This window comes from Rutilus rutilus (genome assembly GCF_951802725.1).
Source record: "Rutilus rutilus genome assembly, chromosome: 13".
Taxonomy (NCBI): domain Eukaryota; kingdom Metazoa; phylum Chordata; class Actinopteri; order Cypriniformes; family Leuciscidae; genus Rutilus; species Rutilus rutilus.
The window spans coordinates 11,247,124-11,269,614 of NC_140218.1; the positions used below are offsets into that span (position 1 = coordinate 11,247,124).

Below are 22,491 nucleotides of genomic sequence, written 5' to 3' on the forward strand. Positions count from 1 at the left end.
GATTTTTTTGTAAAGCTTTTACATGTTTGGAATAAGGTGGTTAATAAATGAGACTGTCAGGTACATTAAACGTCATCAGCCGAACAGATAAGCTCATCTACTCACTAGTCGCTTTCACAGCCTCATTGTGTTTATAATAATTCTATAATTGATCTTTCCAATTGATAGATTTTACATAAAGACTGAAATAGCTGTCGGAAGCTTAGTGACATTGAAGTTATGGCATCGTGGTCTAGTTCGACTTTAGCTTTTTACTTCTGCTGTTTGCATTTAAGCATCAATTTTCATAAAAAGTTGTGTTCACTTCAATCCAAAAGCCAATTGGAAAGCCCAAAGAGAAGAACCAGGGTGATGATAATGTCCGGGTTGGTCAACAAAAATATTTTATCCCTGCAGCCCAATTAGTAACGGCCGCTCAAAAGTCATCATATGTTCTGACAGAATTAAACTATTTGCAATCATATTGCTAATGTTTCATTGTTATCGTTTAGCAGTGTCCATGTTTTTTCAAGCATTCACATTTACATGCTAAATGACAAAATCAAAATTGTTAGTAATATTTTTTTATTTTTTTTTACTGAAAAGTATGCTTTAAAATCCATTTAACAATATTCTTTGGGCCTTGTAATTCTTATGGAATTGATTTAAATCAGTTTATCTGTTGAAGTATTTTTCCACCGCTCATTCAGGATGCACTACATCATTTTTGTCACAAGAAGGCACTCCAGATAGAACAAAGACAGACGGTGGGGACTGTTGGTTTCAATTCTCTCAAAATAGCCCATGAAGAGCCAGTTCATAATGGGAAGGGAACACTTAGCATGAGGAACTGCATACAAATGGTAGAAATGAATAAGTAAAAGCAGATCGTCAGATTAATTAGCATGTCACATGGTTAGCTCGAGGCTAGGTCAGTGGGAGAATTGTGTAGGATTGCAGCTTAGTAGAGCGAGCTTTTGTTTGCTCTGTCTCAAGGCATGAGAAGGAGGTGAACTGGGGAAAGGAAGAACCGTTTTCATCCTCGCTCTTTTTCTTACTGTTTTTCTATCCGTATCTTCATCTCGACAAAATTCAGTGCACACTGACCAACCAGTCTAATTTAATGGTAAGGGAGGGCACTCTCACCATGGTGTATGTGTTACAGTGCAATACTCATAAACCTAAGGGCTATAACTACCCGAGACTGTTGAGCACATGGCTATTAAGCAGTTAATCAGATTAGGGAAGATGGGTTAATATCCCTCTCATGGAGCGCTAAATATAGTATATTTGAAGTGCCGCTTAACGAGAGGATAACGTTAGCCCTGCCTATACGTTAACATACCCTCAGACCCAATTATTCATCCAGTCAGACCCGGAGGGCAAGCTGAACTAGCGCACGTATGCCAAAAGTGGGAGCTAAGCTATTAAAGCATCTAATAATGTGGGTGTTAAGTTAGCTCCCAATGCCACATAGTTAGGCTAACATTCAATGTTTGCTTTCAAGCATTTTGGGAGAAACCCCATGACCTTGTCATGTGGCCATCTTCACCATTTAAGCTACAGGAACTCTCTTAGCAACATTTGTTTGACAAATGACTCATCTCAACCTTTTTGGGCAAGAATCATATTTTGCTTTATGAGAGAGCCGAATTTTACTTTCCAACAAAAGCAGAGGGAATATTATTACTTTGTCTCACAAGGTCATGCCGTGATAAAAAGTCTAAATATTAAAATGTCTGATAATAAAGCGATCAGTTTGCATTGCATTGTCCAGTTTAAACCAGCTGCTGATCTCCCAAAATTCCTTTTAAATTCCAATTTAAGTTTGAATTAAGGTAGCGAACAGAATGGAGAATAGCAATTCAAGTTTAAATGTAAAGTAGATTTCAAATATATTGCAATTAAATTGATATTGCATTTATCAATGCAGTTTGTTGACTTCTCAAAGTCATGTTTGAAAGTAAAAAAAAAAGCCATGTGTATTTTGTTTATATATTTCATCATATTGAATAATAACTTTAGTGCACCAGAGTGGAACACTTTATATCCCACAATGCATTGTCTGTGTTGACTTTCTTTGAATTGCATAGACAGAAACTTCCTCTTCCTGCCGTTCCAGTTCAACTTTTGAATACAAAGGGAGTAAATTATTTAGCTCTAAATCTTACAAAACCATGAGACAAGTTAAATATAAGCAAGCAAACTTAGGCTGGTTTCATCTGTATTTTGTTTCACCAGCAGGCCTCCTAACAGACATATGGACAGTGGGAGGAAGATGGAAAAATAAGTGTGAGAGACTCAACCTGAAGAAAGCAGCACAAATCAAAAGGTAGAAAATAGTGCTGTTAATTCGATTAATCGCATCTAACATGCAGTTATGAAAATATATAATATGTGTGTGTGTATATATATATATATACACACACACACACACATTATACACACAAACTTTTATGTTAGATGCAATTAACTGCGATTAATCGATTTGACAGTACCAGTAGAAAATCTATATCCGAAAGTTTCGTAACCAAGTCAATGGTGCTATAGCGAAAGGGGATAAACGTAAATGAGGGAGAGTTAAGGACAGGCGGAGCGATATCCAGTATATGCCAACATGACGCAGGCTACAATAAATCTACTTACCCTGTGTGCTGCTTAGCTAACAGTTACAGGTCTGTTGAGAGACATACAGTTGCCAAAGTACATTAAAAGCACAAGATTATATAGAGAAATCGTTAAACAGGTAGATTGGTGCTTCGTTTAGCCAACAGTGATGTACTCTAAACAGACTAACCATCTGCTACTGTGAGCATAAGAAACTAACAGTCTCTGTAGGAGTGCTACAAAAAACGCTGGGTTTTAATGTGGTGCATTTGCAAGTGTTAATGTGATGCATTTGCAGAATCTAGATGTTTTTAACACATCTGGAAACACCATCTTATACCACCATGGATTTCTATACTAGTCAATTCTTGTTTATTCTAGTAAGTGCTAGTGTTGATCTAGCACACAGAGGTGTCCAAAAACTCGGTCTTGCCACAATCCTGCAGAGTTCAGCTCCAACTTGCCTCGACACTGCCTGGAAGTTTCTTGTACGCCTAGTAAGACCTTGTTGATTAGCTGGTTCAGATGTGTGTAATTGGTGTTGGAGGTAAACTCTGCAGGACAGTGGCCCTCCAGGACTGAGCTTGGACACTCCTGGTCTAGCATGATTTTAACCTGCAAAAACATCCTAAATGCATTGTAGTGCTCATTTGGGTTTTCTGAATACCATGCTGTCTGTTAGTTTTGTTAAAACCACACAACAGGAAGAGATAATCTGTGGGCCAACAAGAGATCAGGGTCAAATTGTGACTTGTGTTTTTTTTTTTTTTTATTGCTAACAAACATCACTGAGTCGATGTATTTTTTAAAATCACCATTTAATGAGTCATTCAGGTTTGCAAATACATGATGCATTGCGATATCGACACTCAGAATTTCACGTCTGAATTCACATACATGTTTAATTTAGAAGATAAGACACACATACACCGGGACATTCACACTTGTGTGGGCATCCAACCGTAATGACTCAGTATGAAAATTTACATCAACGCTTGTTGAGAATTTGCTGCACTAATGCTCGGCCGGGTTTTTCTTTCGACTCATAAAAGACAACAGTACTCTTCACAGCATTAGAGTAAGGTCCTAACCGAGACCTTTTCATAAACATCACCAATGTACAAAAATAGAAGAATCAGTAGAAAAATAAGAGATATGATGATAATGTGAGGGAGCGTTTGAGAGGAAAGTGTCCATCTCTGTATGATCAGGCGAATTTATCCATAAGTGCAAGCAACAAACTTAGGCCCTGTCCCAACTTGCAATCCTGCAGACTGGTGACAGCCATTGCATGCATGTAACCGCATGGTGTCCCATTTTTGGATTCCGAAGGTTGCTCATGAGTGCACCCATTTTGGCGAGCCCACACCTTTGAACTACTACCATACAGTCTATGCAGCATTGCGTCACCGAAGTGTAGACTGAGGAGGACCACAAGGGCTTAGGGGAGCATTTGGGACAAGGCTTTAAAAGTATGCATCTGAGCTTTTTGATTCAGACTTTATGGAATAATTCAAATGGGGTTCCAACAGCATGTAGATGCTCTTACGTCAAGTATTGTCGCTTCACAATCTTGAGGAACATTAAGAATATCTTTGGTATTTGTTGAACTTCCCTTAATTTTGCTTCTGCTTCTCACTGCTGTATCTCTGCTGGTTTTAATCCCCCAGGTTATGCAGGTCAGATGTGTCAAAGGTATAATCTCTGGATTTGGTGGCTGTGTGATAATTAGGCCTGCAGAAAGATGCCAGGTAACCTGGATGTAACAACAACAATTTGGACTTAAACAACTTTCATTAATTCTCTTCCTGTTCAGCCTCGACCTGTTTTACCTCTCTGCCTTAGATGTAATGGCATTGCCCTGGACATTTTAATCTGAGCTAAGCCAGCGCTGAGCCAACAGTATATTGAGGTCAGTTTAGATGAGACAAGAAGCTGTGAAAAACTCATACGTACATGCCTCGGGTGGAAATATGCAACACTTTCATATAGGCCCCCTAATTCTCACTATTGTGGTGCCAAATTAATACATTATAAGAATTAGGTGTTGCAACTATTGGTTGGAAATTCATGATCAAGTGGCTTTCAAAATTCATAACCCATTTACTACTGTACACTACCCACAGTTATATGTGACTCCAAAAAGATGTACTTTAGGGTCATTAAACAGAGTGACTTTCATTTTTCAGTTTAAGGCACTTAGTTGATAATCTGTTTTGGGTATCTGGTATCTACGAGAATATCCTTGGCTTGAGAAAAGTGTCCATTGATTTCAGTTCGTTATTTCTGATAGCATGAGTAATGAGCATTAAAAAAAAAAAAAAAAAAAAAACCACTTCCCTTGCTAATCTTTCCGCCCTTTCAACGTGATATGCAGATGTCTTCGATTCTTCAAGTATGTCTATCACACATACGTAAAAAAAAAAGAAAAAAAAAGTCCCTTTTGTGTCTGTGTAACTCAGATGCTCTTTATAATGTGTCCATGGTGTTTCCTCTCAGCCAGTGCTGTGCTTCTTTAGGCCTGGCACTTAGCCATGGAAAGCCTAGGTAGAACATGCTGCCAAATGGGAACAAATCCAAGTTACCTCACTCTTCTTCTCTTTTTCCCATCAGGCGCGCTCGTAGCTTCCCCTTGCAGCGAGTTAGCAACCGCCAATTGGGAAAGTCTTGGGTTTTCCTTACATTGTTGAGCACACAAATACAGACTTCTCAACTTGTCATTGGGCGGGTGCTCTAACTGGACATGTTGGACCAGATGTGAGTTAACACATTTTGGTCAGTTGCAGGGCAACCATGGCGAGAATGTGTGGGTGGGTTGGCAGGTGTAGACTGGCTGCACCTGAGCAATGTAGTAATTGCTAAAGTTGCCGTCCGCAATGTATGGCGCAGGCTGGTAAAAGCAAGTGACGTTAGCCACATTGGGAATTACATTCTGCTCTGCCAACACGCGTACTGCCAACATGGTGATAAGGCTCAGAGTCTGTCGCCTTTCATGTCCCATCAAGCATACTGTACTTTCATTGACGACACTGTGTAGGGTGGTCAGGTACTCATACTTCCGGTCCTCTAGTCCCACAAAGTGATTCTGCAGATAGGACTCGAGTTTGCGCCTTTGTTCTGCCACATCTGAGAAGTCGATGAAGAACCGGGAGCACATGTAGCGTTCGAGAAGCTTCATCTCGGCTTCCGAAGCGGCACGGAAACCTCGCACCAACAGGTGGCAGTACTTCAGCAAGCCGCCGCCCCGGATCTCTTCTGGATTTCGTGTGCAGATCAGTTTCCGTTGCAGGTGGTCCAAGGCTACGCTGAAGTCTCCGTAAACGCTCTCTCCCACAATGGAGGGATGGAACGTCTCAGCCATGGGGTTCTCCGAACACTCGTAGAAGAGGAGGAGGGAGTCCAGGCGGATCTGAAAAGAGTCGACGCTGAATTCAAACTGTCGCCGCAGGGAATCCACGAACTTCAATTCAACGTTCTTCCCGCTGTTGTTGGAGAGGGAGATCAGACTCCAACGGTCTGAATCATTACACACTTTCACCATCTTCTGCACATAAGCCTCCTGAGGAAAGAGAAAGAATGGTTGGGATGAGGACAGTGTTATCTTGAAAAAGTCCAATATATAATGTTCAATGAAAAATGTATGCATGTTGAAAGATGGAGATGCACAAAACTGTATGTGGGTGTTAAAGCAGACAAATAAATAATTATTGAAATCATTGCTAAGTTCCCTGCATTATTGAAATGTGTGCAAGAAAAGTTAAATATGTCTACAATAAGCATTTTGTCAATAGTAGAAGACTGCAGATGCATAATTTTGACATTGTAAAGTCACTTTGCATATCCAGTAAAGGCATTACATTGCATTGCTATAGCTATAAATTGTATCAGCCTAATTTGCATACATGAAAACGCTGTGTGCTTTTGCATACGGTAGAGAGAGGTGAAAGCGGATCCATCGTAAATTGGTTTAGAGAAATCCTCTTTGTAGTAGAAACCAACATTTTTACAACCAGTGACCTTATCTTATTGCAGCTTAAATCCAATAGACACTAGAGGCATGTCTAGTCCAGTCAATGTCAAATTATAACATGTCATGCACTTCCCCTTTACTTAACACATGAAACATGGAATTATATCATTATATTTAGCTGAATCTTGCTTATCCAAAGTAACAGTAGCTACACTTAGAATAAGGGCAGTCCTGATGGGATAGAGGTTAAGTGCCTTGCTCAAGGGTGCAGTGGCAATGATGAATCAATCAGCCCCTGCAAGGTTTCAGTTACTAGCTTGGATTTTTAGCTACCTTGCTTTAAAAAACCGCAACAAAAAAAAACCCAAACATATTAAGCCATTCTAAGCAGGTTTCTTTATCTGGTTTAGCTGGTCTCCCAGTCTGACCAAGTGCCCAAACCACCTGTAAAACCATGCAAAAAAAAAAAAAGCAGGACACTGATTTACAATACAAATGAAGACAAATGAAAATAACTAACAAATAATACGCTCACTAAATGTTTACCTTTAATGTCACTGGAGTAATTTTCTCTTTATTCACTCCTTCAGGCAGAAAGTCCAGGAGGGAGTCGAGAACGATATCCTTGACGGTCTGAAACGCCACTTCTCCTTTCAGATCCGCGCAAAATATGAGATCCAGATCCTTGTAGCCCAAACCGCTGTCCTCGTGGAGAACGTGACTGGCCGCGGAACCGTTCAACCGGACCTCCCGGACGTGGATCTTGCGCTCTTCCATGCGACACCGCACCACTTTGACAATATCCCGAGGTTTCATCTCCAAAGTGGGGAAGTTCCATTTGCCGTGAATAGGAATGGATTCGGTCAGGATGACATCCAGACGCTTCACCTGCTCCCAGTTCAGCACGCTCAAGTTACTCAGATTCTCTTCCATGGCGAGAGATCGGTTTGTTATAGACTTCTAGAATCAGGTCTGTAATTTTATATCGCTTTAGCCATGTCCAACGAAACGGTAAGCGGTTGTAAGGAAAATGCTATAATTTCATGAATTTATTCTAGAGAAGAGTCAGTCAGGTGAGAGTTTATATGCACGTCTATGCATTCGTTTTGCATGCAGCGCACCGCTACTGAGCCTCACCACTGTGCGTAAAAGCTCGCCAGATGTCCCGTTTGCGCACAGCGCTGAAGTTCGTGGCGACGGCGGTGGACGCGGGTTCTCACGGCTCTCGGGGAGCCGTGAGAATCAGAATGATTGCTGCATGATTGCGATGAGTTTTCAGGTCGGACAAAGAAAAAAGGGCACGCCTTTCCAAGAAAACGAATATCAAGTGGCAAAAGACTCTGTCCCTCTCCTCTTTTAAAGTGAAACCTGGACGCTTTGAGCCTTTACATGTTGTTATATTCTGTGAAAAATAAACGTATAAATCAATAAATCAATAAGTTGCAAGCCCGATTAATACATAAATTGCGCACTGAATGAATATAGATGCGCATAATCAATAATATGTGTTGAACGGATTACATACCTGTATGATCACATTGTCAGCTGTTCTGTCAAACTGCTGGCTGCTCATGTCATCTCGGCTGCACAGTGAGGATGCATAGAGATTAACCCGTAAACTAAAGCAGGAGTGACGGTGAATTTGAGTGACAGCTGCGCAAACCAATCCAGACACACGCTTCTCGCCTACAGTAATATTATACACAGTTATACCCCTTTACGACCTGTTAAAGCAATACAGGGATATTTATAATAAAGTATAGCTTAATAATTAATGATTAAAAACTTTTTTATTTTTATTTAGGCTATTTATTAATTCTGTTTCTGTAGCCCCAAGAATTGACTTGGTATACATGTCTCAGAAAATTATTTTATAATATCTAAAATACATCAGTGTAAGGAATACGTAGCCTATATAATAAACGAACCAATTAAAACTGACTAGCAAAAAAAACATCCCTTCTGCCTTTATAGATAGCTGTGAATGTCAATGCTGCCCTCTAGAGAAAGTCATCAGATCTTAAACTTGAGATGCACCTTTATACAGGTGAGTAAATAGAACTATATTTTAGGGACAACTTTGCAGAAAAATGTGCCTATATTGTATCTGACAAAGGGGCGTCTTCATAAGGAAATGGTTCTTTAAGACTCTAATGTCTTTATTGGCTTTTAAAAGTGCTGCATGTTTTATTTTAGGGTTCGGGGTCTGTGTTAGGGTTAGTCTGTAGTCATTATAATTAGCTTAATTTAAGGGCAAATGAAGTCTAAGGGAAGTCAAGTCCCTGTTTAGATGGCTATGCAAAAGGAGAGGGAGGGAGACGGAGTGTGTGTGTGTGTGTGTGTGTCATGTAAGATAGAAAGAGACTACTGGTAACTGTGTGTTGGTATGTGTGTATAAATGTCAGGCTGTCACCCAGATTCTATCAGGGGGAGCGGACCTGCGTCACAGCGGTAACAGCCAATAAAGCAGGATTATTCTAGATTACCCCCTACACCATGACTCTTTGGCGCACTTCTGAATGTGTGTGTGTGTGTGTGTGTGTGTGAGGAAGAGAGGAAGAGAAGGCAAAACGTGTGTTTAGTGCTTGAATCCGAAACAGAATGAATTTACTCTAACTGTACAATGCATGAAAAAAAACAAAAAAACTTGTAACAGTTTTTATTTTTATTTCGTTGTTTTAATACAGCAAAAGAACATGTCAAGAACATGTTGCAGTCATTTAATCTCAAAATCTAATTTTAGACACATGCATTGTCTGTAAAGCTGCTTTGAAACGATAAATAGGATATTATATATAATATATAGTATATAATATACTGTATTTATGTATATATTTATTTATTCGTTGTTTTTTTACATTATTACTTAATTAAAATCATTTTAAAATAAAGACTGTATTTAAAGACAATTCCCTGGAAATTAAAATAAATATAATTTATATAGCCTACAGTGATAAAAAAATAATAACAAAAAAAATGCAATGCAAAAGACTTTTAATATACTTGAAATCAAAGGAAATAGAATATTTTGCTCAGTGAAAATGAAGACTGTTGTGATATGTATTTATTGATTTATTTATTTTTACATTTGTGCACTTTGACATTATTACTTTTTTTAAATTGAACATTTATATACATTGATAGAAATAATTATATAAACATCAATTGCTATGCAGTGCAAAAAGACTAGTCCTTAAAATGCTTCGTTTTCTTAATGCAAACTGTAATCTCCTTGAGTCTTTTTATTTTCGGATGATGTGACCTGGACCTGATTCCTGGAGGAGTTGCATTGAAAGGGTCAGTTGAAGCGGTCAGGCATTTCCGGTCTCTCTCTCTCTCTCTCTCTCTCTCTCTCTCTCTCTCTCTCTCTCTCTCTCTCTCTCTCTCTCTCTCTCTCCACACATGGAGTCATAAACTTTATCACACTGTTTTTCGTATATTTGCCCGGATGCTTTCTCTTTAGCTCAGGCTAAAGTATGTTACGTGTGAACATACTACATTAGTCTACAGTGTCTTGTCTTTCTAGTCAGGTAGACATTGTCGAGGTAAGACAGATTGGCATCTGACCCCTGAATGAGATCAGAAGAGGCTTTATCCAATCCAGCACCCCAGCTATACCACTGAGACAGTTACACACTTTCTCTCGCTCTCTCTACTAAACCCCTGTGAGTCGGGAGAAGGCTTATTAGTAAAGCCTCAAACTGACGGTATCATTATATCATTATTTGCATATTTGCGGTGTCAGTGTCATTGATTAGATGAAAGCAGCAACTCTCTAGCATTGTGCTTCGTCGTATATATTGGCCTGTACTTTCACGACTCTTCGGACTTTTCATCACTGCAATTTCCAGACGCTCAGGGTTTCGTTCCAGTCCAAAACTGTCATGCCCCTCACTCGCTAACTTCCCTCGGTCCCGTTCACTCGGATGTAGGCCTACGTCATTGCTTACGTTGCATGAGTGGCCACTACTGGCGGAACCTTTGCAATAGGCTGAATTGGAACGTGCTAAGCACTTGATCGCTTAGAATCCACTATGGGGTTGATTTTTTTTTTTTTTTTTTCTTACGAAATTGTTTAATGCAGCATTCTATATATATAGGTGTGTTTAAGTTGTTTACATTATTCATTTATTTTAATAATTAATAGATCATTGAGTTGTTTGTGGTAGGGTAAATTAACCGCAATGACGTCACAATCGTGTTGTATTGTGGTATGTGGAGCTGCCTGAAGTATATGAAGTAGACTGGGGCTGCGTTCCAGTCCAAAATTGTCATGCCCTTCACTCGCAAACTTCCCTCCGTCTCGTTCACTCGGATGTATGTCATTGCTTACGTTGCACGAGTGCCCACTATACTGGCGGAAACTGCAATGGGCTGAATTGGAACCAAGGGGGTAATCTTTCAGCCGGAAACTGAAGCTTCCCCGGGCGCCGCCATTGATTAGCCGACCCCCACCTGCTGTTAGCATTCCATTGACTCCCATTCATTTTGGCGTCACTTTGACAGCGAATAACTTTACATCTGAGGCGTTTAAAGACTCCATTTGTCCATTATTTATTTCTAAAGAAACACGAAAATGTATAAAAGGCTCCATTACCTTGTATCTTACGTTATGGCCCCGTAGAAGCAGTTTTTGTAAAAATAGGCTAACGATTGCGTCATAACCACGCGACTCTCTGTCGCACAGTAGAGAAATTACCATATGGACAGGAGGAGAAGCTCGTGCGCAAACGGGGGGACGTGGAGGCAAAATGACAAAATAATTAATAATTAAAGTTTCTCCTGCTCCTAGCTCATGGACACCTCCTACTCACACTCTCCGTCTCTGCAAGTTTCGGAAGGGAATGATTCAGATTTCTCTTGGCACAGCTACTAGAAGACAGACGGGTTGCTCGCGTCACATCTACGTCGTCAAGCTCAGTTTGAGTCTGCGCAGTACGCTCGACCATCAGGAAGTGAGTGCTTCTAATTGACTTCACTTTTCTCCGTTGAATTCAATGGGGTCGCTGTGTCCATTTCTTTTACTGTCTATGATTGGAACGTCCTAAGCCCTTGATCACTTTGAATCAGCTATGGAGTTGATTTATGTTTAATGCAGCATCCAAATGTATGTAGGTGTGTTTGGGTTGTTTTAAAAAAAAAATATATATATATATATATATATATATATAATTAATATATCAAAGAGTTGTTTGTTGTGGTGGTGATTAGACGAGATCTGCGGTGACGTCACAATCGTACTGCATTGTGGGACATACAGGTGCCTGAAATGTACATATGAAGTACTGGCTCCCTCGGTCAAAATCGAGGGAACGAGGGTCTGTCCATATAAACTTCTCTCGTCCACTTCACGAAGTGGAACGCACTTCAAAATGGCAGCAAGGATTCCCCCGAGGGGAACTGCTTAGGGAAGTTCCTTTTTTTATTGCAAAAAAAGGGTACAAATCACAGTTGACTAACCAAAATATACTTAACAACATACAAAATTATAGTACATAAACAGAATACAATACAATATTGCCAGGGGAAGCTTATGGGCCATTACAAAGAGAAAGAGGACCATATGTTGACAGATTTAACTGCCTTTTTGTTGTTGGAGCCAGAAATCAGATTAATATAAAGTACAACTTCATGGAGAAAAATTACAAAATTAGTATTTTTTGTGCTGAATTTACACTTATGAATGTGAAATTTTGCCAAAAGACTGAACACATTTATAATGAAGTACATCTTTTCTTTACTTTACCTTATTGTGGATGAATGTTGTATTTTGCTTTAATAGAAGTCAAAGTCTTTATAAATATGGTCAATGATGAATCTGCTGAAGTTTTGCCAAAATGTTCTGGTGTGTGAGCAAAACCAAAAGAGGTGCAAAACAGTTTCTGGGTGGTCTTCACAAAAAGAACAGTTGTATTGATGTCTCTTTTAAATTTAACCATGTAATGATTAGCAGGGTAATATCTGTGAATTATTCTGAACGACACTTGTTTACTATCAAGTATCTGTGAGGAATCATCCAAACCTTTTTCCAGTCAATGTCATTTACAAATCGGTTCCAATAAAAAGTAACATTTGGAATAGAAACAATTTCTTTCTGAAATAACGCACGAATGTTTTTATTATTTTGAGGAAGTTGGGAAAAACTGATTTTTCCAACTGGTGATTCAGCCACATCAGGGAGGGAGACAGAAATAAGTGGAAGTCTGCCAGTATACCTAAAAAGGATGATTGTGCCTGATGGAATGGCGTCAAACACAATTGCAAATTCTCTTGGCGTAACTGGAATGTTATATGTTGATAAACTCTCTATAGGAGAAAAGTCGCCCCTCTCCATTAACCGGCTGGTCCACCAGCAGAATCTGATTAAGTACCCAATTCTCAAAAAAGAGTGACTTGTTCTTATTTAAAATATCTCTGTTATTCCAGTTTAGATGCCTGTGAGGTGTGAAGTTATGCTTATAAATTAGAGACCAAGCTAAAAGGACCTGCTTGTGAAAAGTGGACAGTTTTACAGGGAGTTTGTCCACATTGTAGTATAAAGCCCAGACCACCAAAGCGAGAGAATATATAGTGGGGAATAAAATTCCAAATCGAGACAGGGTTTTTAAGAAAATGCTTAGCCCAATTAATCTTAAAGGTATTATTTAGGCCGGGTATTGAAGTCCAAAAAGTTGAGCCCACCAGATTCATAATTATTCATAACAACACTTTTTTTAATATAATGGGTACGATTTTTCCAGATGAAGTCGAAAAGCATTCTATCAATGTCAACTGTCCAGGTGTAAAGAGAGAGCTGCGTACGTAAGCCGGGATATACCTTCAGCCTTGGTAAGCAACACTCTGCCTTTTAGAGATAAGTCCCTATGCAACCACTTGAGTTTTTTTAATGATTGGAGAGAAATTTAATGGACATCTCATTTTCTGATCTTTAGAGATAATAATACCTAAGTACGTAACTTCTTCCTTGATCGGAATGTTGCAAATAGTATATTACAATTTTTTAAAGGCAACAGTTCACATTTATTAATATTTAGGTAGACCAGAGGCCTCTGAAAACTGGTTAATTACTTGAATGGCGACAGGTATCTGGCTAGCATTTTTTTAAAAGATTGTGGTATCGTCAGCAAGCTGACTGATGATGATATCCCTACCCGGAAAAGAAATTCCTTGTATAGCACTGTTACCAACATGAGTTGTGAGAATTTGTGCACAAAGTAAAAACAGATAAGGGGAAATCGGGCATCCCTGACGAATGCCCCGTTCCAGATTAAATCTAGGGGAAGTTACATTTTTCAGTTTGATAGAGCTATTGCCAGTAACATATAAGGTTTTAATTGCTTTGCAGAAAAAGTCCCCAAAAACAAATTTCTCTAAAGATAGAAAAATAAATAAGTGGGGAAGTTCCTATCCACCTTATTTTGCAACGCGGAAGTAAATACGATGACGTACTTCCTTCTAATGTGTTAGACTTCTGTTTCGCTAGCCGGTCGGTAAGAAGCCATGTTGTGGGACCACGCACAAAACACTATTAAACACTGTGATGGTTGATGTTTATCACACCCGCGGTATAACACAGTGGGGTGATGAAATGAAGAAGTGTGGCCTAGACGGGTCTTCGATGCGCGTCTCAGCAGCTCGTTTAACAAATGCCATCTCTGCATATGCTGTAAATTTGGGTTGCTTATGACGTTCATATGGGAACACAATGTGCATTATGAAATAACATATAAATATATGAATAAAATAACAAAGACAAAAAAAAAATGTATTCTTTGTTATTCTAATTATTCATAACAACACTTTATGTATTCTTTATGTATTCCAACACTGTATTCTAACAATATGAGAATCAATGAATTATTAATAATTTACTGCCATTGTAAGAAATAAGAATTAACATGTAATCATGTAATCAATAAGAAGTAACTGTAGTCTGATTACCAGTATTTTAAAACGTAATATAATTTGCAAGTACTTAATTTTTGGAATCTGATTATGTAATTAGTAGGCTACCCATTTCCATCACCCTGTTTATATGCACATTTTGAAGTATCGCATCAGAAACGAGTGATGGAAACGGCAAATTTCAGAAAAAAATATCCCTTAATTCGCAAAAAAAGTTTTTACGCACACTTGAGGTGGTTTTTGACTTGTGCGAAAAAAATAGACCAACGGGAGATGGAAACGCGTTTGCTGAATAAACGTAGCGAACATTAAAACCCACGTGACTAATCGGCTTTTTCCGCTGATGGAGTTTTTTTTTTTTTTTTTACAGTTGGTTACCACCATCATCAGCTCGAACAACTTTGGAAACGCATCTAATTCGCTTTTCTTTTCTTTTTTTTTCTTTTTTTTGCGAACTTTGAAAAGATAACAGGTCACTAAATGTTGTTTTAATTGAAATAGCAACATCACCTTCATGACTGACAATAATAATGGTATAATAAGAAAAATAAATAAATAATCGAAAACTATTTTAAAGCCACAAAACCTCACATTGATACGTAGATGTTTTGAACGTTTTTTAATGTGTTGCTGTGTGGTTGCAAGGGTTGCAAAGTGGCCGCTTGCATGCACAAATAAGCCGAAACACCTGCCTTGCAAAAAAAGCACATAAAATCCTAAGAGAGTTGTATGCTTGCTTTTTCACTATTAATAACATACGAAATTTACAACATGCATTTTTTTTTTATTGATGCTACAGCAAGAAAGTGCAATATTATTTTTACACTTGTTTTCATTTTATCTGTCTCCATCTGTTTGACATCTTTAAGAGATCTCAGTAGCTTGTTTTGTTTGTTCTTGAAACTAACCTCAATTGGTTTGTGGTTAGTTGTAGCTTGAAGTGTACTTGTTCTGTCTCTGTGTGAAGTATGTGTAAAATGTGGTAAAATAAAAAGAGGTGTTGCAATATAGCACAAAATGGATGTTTAATTTCTAACATCGTTTAAAAAAAAAAAAAAAATTATAAAACAGACATAAAGCAAAGAGTTTAACCATGTTTTTTTTTTTATGTTTTTTTTTATTAAATGACAGTTATTCAATATGATTCATAACGAGACCATTAGCTGTTGTTGTTTTTTATAGGCATGGGACCAGCAGCTACTTTGACCCATTTGACCTCCATCCTGCATGGGGAAGTGTGTCTTCCTCTTACTAAGTTAGATTTTTTTGTTTTTCTTCCGAGGAATTGTTTCAAAAGAAGTCTTAAGCAACCAGCCAAGAAAAACATATATATAAACTTGAGGTTTTTAATTGCTTCACATTTACTTTGTTCAACATACAGTAAAATACAGTAAAGCTATTTCTTGATCTGACTCTTAAAATTTTATACATGCAGTGAGTGTGATTTGCCAAATATTTAATGTAATTATTTAATGTTTTACCTTGTGTAATGTTGATCATGTATTTTGAGGATGAGTGGATGCCACACAACCTGCCATGTCAGTGTCTCTTTAATTTAGCGAGCTTCTAGCAACCCGAATTACTGTGGTTTTTAAAAGTTGCTAAGCCTATTTTCTTTATCATACCAATGCATGACTAAATGGTTAGTTGCAATGTATTAGTTGCATTTAGCATTTTTGTTTCCCCCCAGCTGCCGGTATCATCAGAACACACCTGGAGTTTTTAGATATGACCCAGTTAACCAGTCAGGAATCATTCTTCTTAATATAAATATAAAGTCATTATCAGTTTGCGTCATCACGATCAGGTGATTTTAATGTTGATTTTCTAGAATTTGGTTGCAAATTAGAATACTATTCTTTTGGATTATGAGTGACCTGTATGAGATTACAGGTGAAGTGAATACATTTAGATAGTAGAACATTAGATAAGCAAACAAACAGTTCTTGTAATCAACATTTTGGATGCAGGAGAAATGGGCCTGAATAAAGAGCGACTTTGACAAGGGCCAAATTGTTAAAGTATGTCAAGGCGACTGGGTCAGACCAATCCGAGTGCCTATACGACCCCTGTCCACCGTCGAAAGCGTTTCAATCGGCACATGAGCATCAGAACTGGACCTTGAAGCAGTGAAAGAAGTTTGCATGGTCTAATGAGTCCCATTTTCTTTTACATCACGGGATGGACCTGCTGCGTCTTCATCCATTGTTTCGTCACCATTGAAGGTGATTGCTGATAGGCTGTCCCAATCAGTGGCGCCTGCACAATCCAATCACGTTTGAGAGAGAAACAACAAATTGAGGGTTTCCGAGATTTGTCTTTTTTCCTTTTTTTTTTTTTTTTAGAAGTAGTAACGGGTACTCACGGTTATGGATAGAAATGTAGCGGAGTAAAGAGTACAATATTTGCCTCTCAAATGTACTTGAGTAAAGTCATGAGTACTCCCCAAAAATGATACTCGAGTAAAGTACAGATCCCTCAAAATTGTACTTAAGAACTGTACTCAAGTAAATGTACTCTGTTACTGTCCGGCTCTGGTGTGCACTGTGTTAAAGAGATGCACCAGGATCACTGTGGGACGGCGAGCCGGTGGAGGGAGTGTGACGCTCTGGACAATGTTCTGCTGGGAAACACTGGGTCCGGATCCCACCGACCTAAACATTGTTGCAGACCAGACATCCCTTCATGACAACGGTGTTCCCTGGTGGAAGTGAACTCTTTCAGCGGGATAATGTAATCGCACTGCAAACATTGTTCAGGAATGGTTTGAGGAACATGTTGAAGAGTTCAAGGTGTTGCTCTGGCCTCCAAATTCTCCAGATCTCAATCCAATTGAGCATCAGTGAGATGTACTGGACCAACAAGTTCGATAGCACAACCTACAGGACTTGAAGGATCTACTGCCAGATGCATATATATGTATGTGTGTGTGTATATTGATGTAGGCTATGTAGACATAGGTTTATATATAAGTTCGTAACCATACAGTCAGTATTAGAACAAGTGTTAGACAGCACTATTCTTTTGGAATATATAATCGTGCTGTTCTAATTCTCTTGAGAGGAAGTGAAATGGCTTTGGCAGATCTGCTGAAATAGCATGTTCTCACCGGTTTCCTGGTGGTGTGTGGTTTCACAGAACACACTCACACATGCACATGCTTCGTATATTTGTGCTTTGTATACTCATGCTTTCTCTCTCACACAAAACACACTGGGAGCTCATTCCAGATGTGGTTTCTTTATAGAACAGTATATTTGTAGCCTGTTTGTTCATATATTTTTTTTTTTTTGGACATGTGCACTACATATATATATATACCATATCACCATATAAAGCAGGCAAATACCTGCCCCCTATTGGAAAGATTTTTGTTGACTGCAAAGATGCAAACCTGAACAAAGCTGCCTTCTGTAAGGCATGTCCAAAATGAATGATTGCATAACATTCTATATGCTAGATGTCTTTATCTGGTCGATGCATGCATTTCGGCGGTTGGTTGAAAGAATAAAAATGTCATCTGAGGGAGCGGTTGTTTTTATAATAATAACAGTTTTTATAATAAAATATAGCTGCAAGCAGCAATTACGGGGTTCAAGCATTTAAGCCTGTCATGCCAACTATGCTGTTGAGTTCTAGGCCAAACCGAAATGTAGCCCTGAAACCATTAAATATCCATGATAGAGAATACACAAAATCTATAATACCAGTGCACCCTAATTATTTGAAAAAAAAAAAATACTGGTTTTAAACATTTATCAGCCAATGCTGGATAATGATAAAGATTAGATTAAAAAAGATTGATTGTCCCTCTTGTGGACAACAGTAGTATAAGGCTTCATCTTCAGTTGAAATGTTTGATAGAATGTACTGTGAGCCATCTGAGCATCAGAAATCCTTGAAACCTGGCATGTTTCTTCAAAATCAGTTGTTCTTCTTATCTACACAGTTTTGTGAATTTTCTACTTTGTGCACACAATATATAGACATGTTACTCACAATGGGCCATACCAGAAATATATAAAAAATTGTATCTGCTAAACGCTTTCATCGATCGAAAATCTTTTGATAACTTTTTGCCATGAGAGTCCCTAGATGATGCATGTGAAGTTTCGAGCAATTCGGACAAACGGTCTATGAGGAGTTCGAAAAAGTAGAGTTTTCAAATAATCTCAAATATTTAACAAATCATTTGATTGACAGCAGTGGTTCTTGAGGCAAAGTTGTTCAGTATGAGGAGATCTATCAAATGATATGCATATTGTGTGGATTTGTAAAACACTACGTGATTACAGAGACATAAAACTCGTTAGCGCCATATAGTGGCCGATTTCTTTCAAAATTCTTACAGACCTCTAGGGCCATGAGTTGAACATGCCCACCGTGTTTTGTTCCGATCAGCCTTTGTTAACCTTGTGTAATAGGTGCTCAAACTTCACTGGCTAATGGCGGCCATGTTTTTCGAGATAGGCCAATGTCCTCATAGAAAGGCATGGCACCCTGGACAAAGACACTGCATGCCCATTTTCAAGTCAATCGGACTAACGGTAGCGTAGTTATAAGCTGTTTTATGCCTTTGTTGTATTATAGCGCCACCAAGTGGTGAATCACTGCAGATTTTTTTGGTGTGACCACAAAATGAGCTCGTACATGAGTATATCAAGTTTGGTGAAAATATCTCAGTGCTTTCAAGATTTATAGCCATTTTAGTGAAAGTGGCCCCGCCTACTTCGAACGTTTTGGCGTCCCATGGCGAGCGTGAATCACCGATCGTAAGCCGAACCCCTAATAAGAATGAAAGCTTTTTGCCAGTTATAGCGCCACCTAAATTACCCTATTACAGCCATCTAAATGCAAAAGTTCAACTTTTGTTCGATAACTTTTGATCTAGAGAGTCCAGAGAATTGTCCTAGACTGGTCTGGTTCCGATCGGGCCAAAAACCAGGGACTACTTCGCAAAAGTAGGTTTTGGTCAAAATGCGACAGCAGAAAATTCTGCCTAAATCGAAATTGGAGATAGCCATTTTATCCGCCTTGACGGTCTAAGAGTTATGAGCGATTTTGTACTTTTGGTTGCTGTAGCGCCACCTATGGGTCAATCGGGGTCATACTCTGATAGGTTGTCCCCAAATTGAGGCCTACCATCTGGCCAGGTTTCAAGTCTCTAGGCCTTATGGTTTGGCCTGCACGATCAGTTTTACAAATCCTTACAATTACAATAGGGTTTCAGCATTTCATGCTTGAACCCCTAATAAACACTGTGGTCCTTAAATTAGTAGTCAACAATGGCACAGCAGGTTTCAGAGACAGGCGTGATCTCAAGCAGGAAGGACTGATGGTTCAGATGCTCATTAAAGCCCTCTTTTGGCCACTGCTGATATTGCATCTAACCATACAGCACCTTTATGTTCTCTGAGAAACACAACTTATAAATTGTAGTATAAATATTTGCTTAGTTAATACATTGTATGAACATATGCATTGTAGGAACAGATGTAGCCTATAAACCATCATAAGTCACCTATTTACAATACAGATTGTATCAAAGCAGCTTCACAGTGATAGCATGAAAATAATACAACAAAGTTTGTTTCTAGAAGAAAATTGCATCATCATCCCTAATTAAGGCAGATCAATAATATTGTTGAATATTAAATGTCCCCAACTAAGCAAGCCAAAAGCCAAGGCAATAGTGGCAAGGAACCAAAACTCCATCAGGAGACAGAATGGAGAAAAAAAAAAAACTTGGGAGGAACCAGCCTCAGTCACTCAGTTCTCCTCTGGCCAACGAGTGAGCAGTGTATGATTATGATTATGATTATGATTATGATTATTGATGTCATTAATTGAAAGAAAAGTAATACTGTGTGTGTGTGTGTGTGTGTGTGTGTGTGTGTGTGTGTGTGTGTGTGTGTGTGTGTGTGTGTGTGTGTGTGTGTGTGTGTGTGTGTGTGTGTGTGTGTGATAATTCTTTGCACATTAACTTCACTTATTTTGTTAGATTTATGTTTAAAAGAAGAAAAAGCGATTTTCCAATTTTCCTGTTTAAGGATGTTTAAGTATTTTTACTTGAAGAAGACAAACATACTTTTTTATTATTTTTAATTGGTTGAGAGAAATCTAGACAGAGAGCCGCAAAGTGTTCATTTGTTTACATAATTACATATATATATATATATATATATATATATATATATATATATATATATGAAGAGTTCAGATGCAAAAGCCTCTAAGTGCCATCTGACGTTTTCTTCTAGAATGATCATTTTTATCAAGCTTGTATATTTAAGTTCAATAATTTCACTTAAATGGAAATGCAAATTACCTATTAATTGTCATTTAAGTGAAATTACTGAACTTAAATATACAAGCTTTATAAAAATGATCATTCTAGAAGAAAATTTCAGATGGCACTTAGAGGCTTTCTAAGTATATATATATATATATATATATATATATATATATATATATATATATACACACACACATATACAATATTACAATATATAGATAGATAGATAGATAGATAGATAGATAGATAGATAGATAGATAGATAGATAGATAGATAGATAGATAGATAGATAGATAGATAGATAGATAGATAGATAGATAGATAGATAGATAGATAGATAGATAGATAGATAGATAGATAGATCTGTTTATACTGTATTTTTGATCAATTTATTGTGTCCTTGCTAATTTATTAATTTCTTTCTAAAGTATACTTACTGACTTCTAATGGTTTTGAACACACACACACACACATGCGTATAAATGATAATTTTCTGTACAAATATTTTAAAGTAGGGAATTTGGTGTCGCCGTTTGAGAAGCTGAGACGTTGAGTTCAGTCAGAATTATGTATGAGATCCTGGTCTGACCTAATTAGTGCCATTAGTATCCAGACTGAATCATTTAAGAGATTCAGTGGCATTAAATCTGTAATCCTCCTTGCTGTCCAAACTGTAACAACATAATTTTCTTTTCATTCCTAAACTTCAAAGCACAATAACTACCCGAAGGAGGAGACACAAATGATCTTGCATGTCCAGTAAGTCTGCTTTCAGGATTGCTTGATAGTTCCCCCAAAGATGAAAATACTGTCATCATACTCTCAATGTCATTCCACATATCACTTAGTTTCTACTGGTGAACAAGTGTTGTATAGTTTTGCCCTCTGAATCTGCAAAATTAGGGCTTTTACACAAAGACCATGCAGGGTCAAGTTACATGGGAAAGTCATCTGGTCTGATAATTAGTCGGAAAATCAGATGAGCATTCAGAAGCAAATGGAGATTTAAACATGCAGGATGATTGTGCTTAATAACTCTGAATTAATTGAGGCCAGACCAAAAAATCTGTGAAAGTTAGATTTATAATTCATACAGAGCACTTGCCCCTCAATTAATTGATAATTTACTCAAATTCATGTGCTCAACCTCTGATCATAAAGGAGGCAATTTATGCAATACAGAAATAGACATTGGGCGAATCGTTGACTGATGGCATGATCGCCAAACCCAGCATTAACACTGGGTGTTTTGCCCTGTTGTGCTCAGATTATTTTCTTTGACGATTATGATGCAAATTACAGTTAAGTCCTCACCCTAATCCTTTATTTTTTGTGATTTATTTTTTGATGACAGCTATGAAACGCAGAAGCAAACCGTTTAAACCTGTGGTGTGTCTGTTTGTGTCTAAAGACTTGCAGAAAGGTTCTGGGTGTGTAAATTGCTTCACTGAGACACTTTTGGTTGAACAGAATTTTTCCCAACATCAAGATTATTATAAAATGATATAGTTTTAGATGAAGTTAAGCAAGTCACACCGTAGAGTACGAAACATTTACTAATGTAATGTCTCATAACAGTCTTGAAAAGTTCTTATTTACTCCCTGTGAAATATAAAATTAGCACACGATCTCTCTCAAATTGTCAATTAATATTAACATTCAAAAAGGTCTTATAAGTAATTGCATATAAAGAAATTATGCTGACATGAATTTCTGGAGGATTAGGGAAAAAGG

The 22,491-nt window shown here is 38.0% G+C and overlaps 1 protein-coding gene across 1 annotated transcript; it reads right to left on the minus strand.

Annotated features, from left to right (window-relative positions):
- Positions 1-3,385: 3,385 nt before the first annotated feature.
- On the minus strand, positions 3,386-8,148 carry tent5ab (terminal nucleotidyltransferase 5Ab). Its single transcript, XM_084427907.1, has 3 exons — positions 8,082-8,148; positions 7,103-7,958; positions 3,386-6,145 (listed from the first exon to the last, which is right to left on the minus strand). Exons 2-3 carry the CDS (start codon positions 7,487-7,489, stop codon positions 5,363-5,365), a joined length of 1,170 nt encoding a protein of 389 aa, XP_084284033.1. The 5' UTR covers positions 7,490-7,958; positions 8,082-8,148; the 3' UTR covers positions 3,386-5,362.
- Between the last annotated feature and the right edge of the window lie 14,343 nt (positions 8,149-22,491).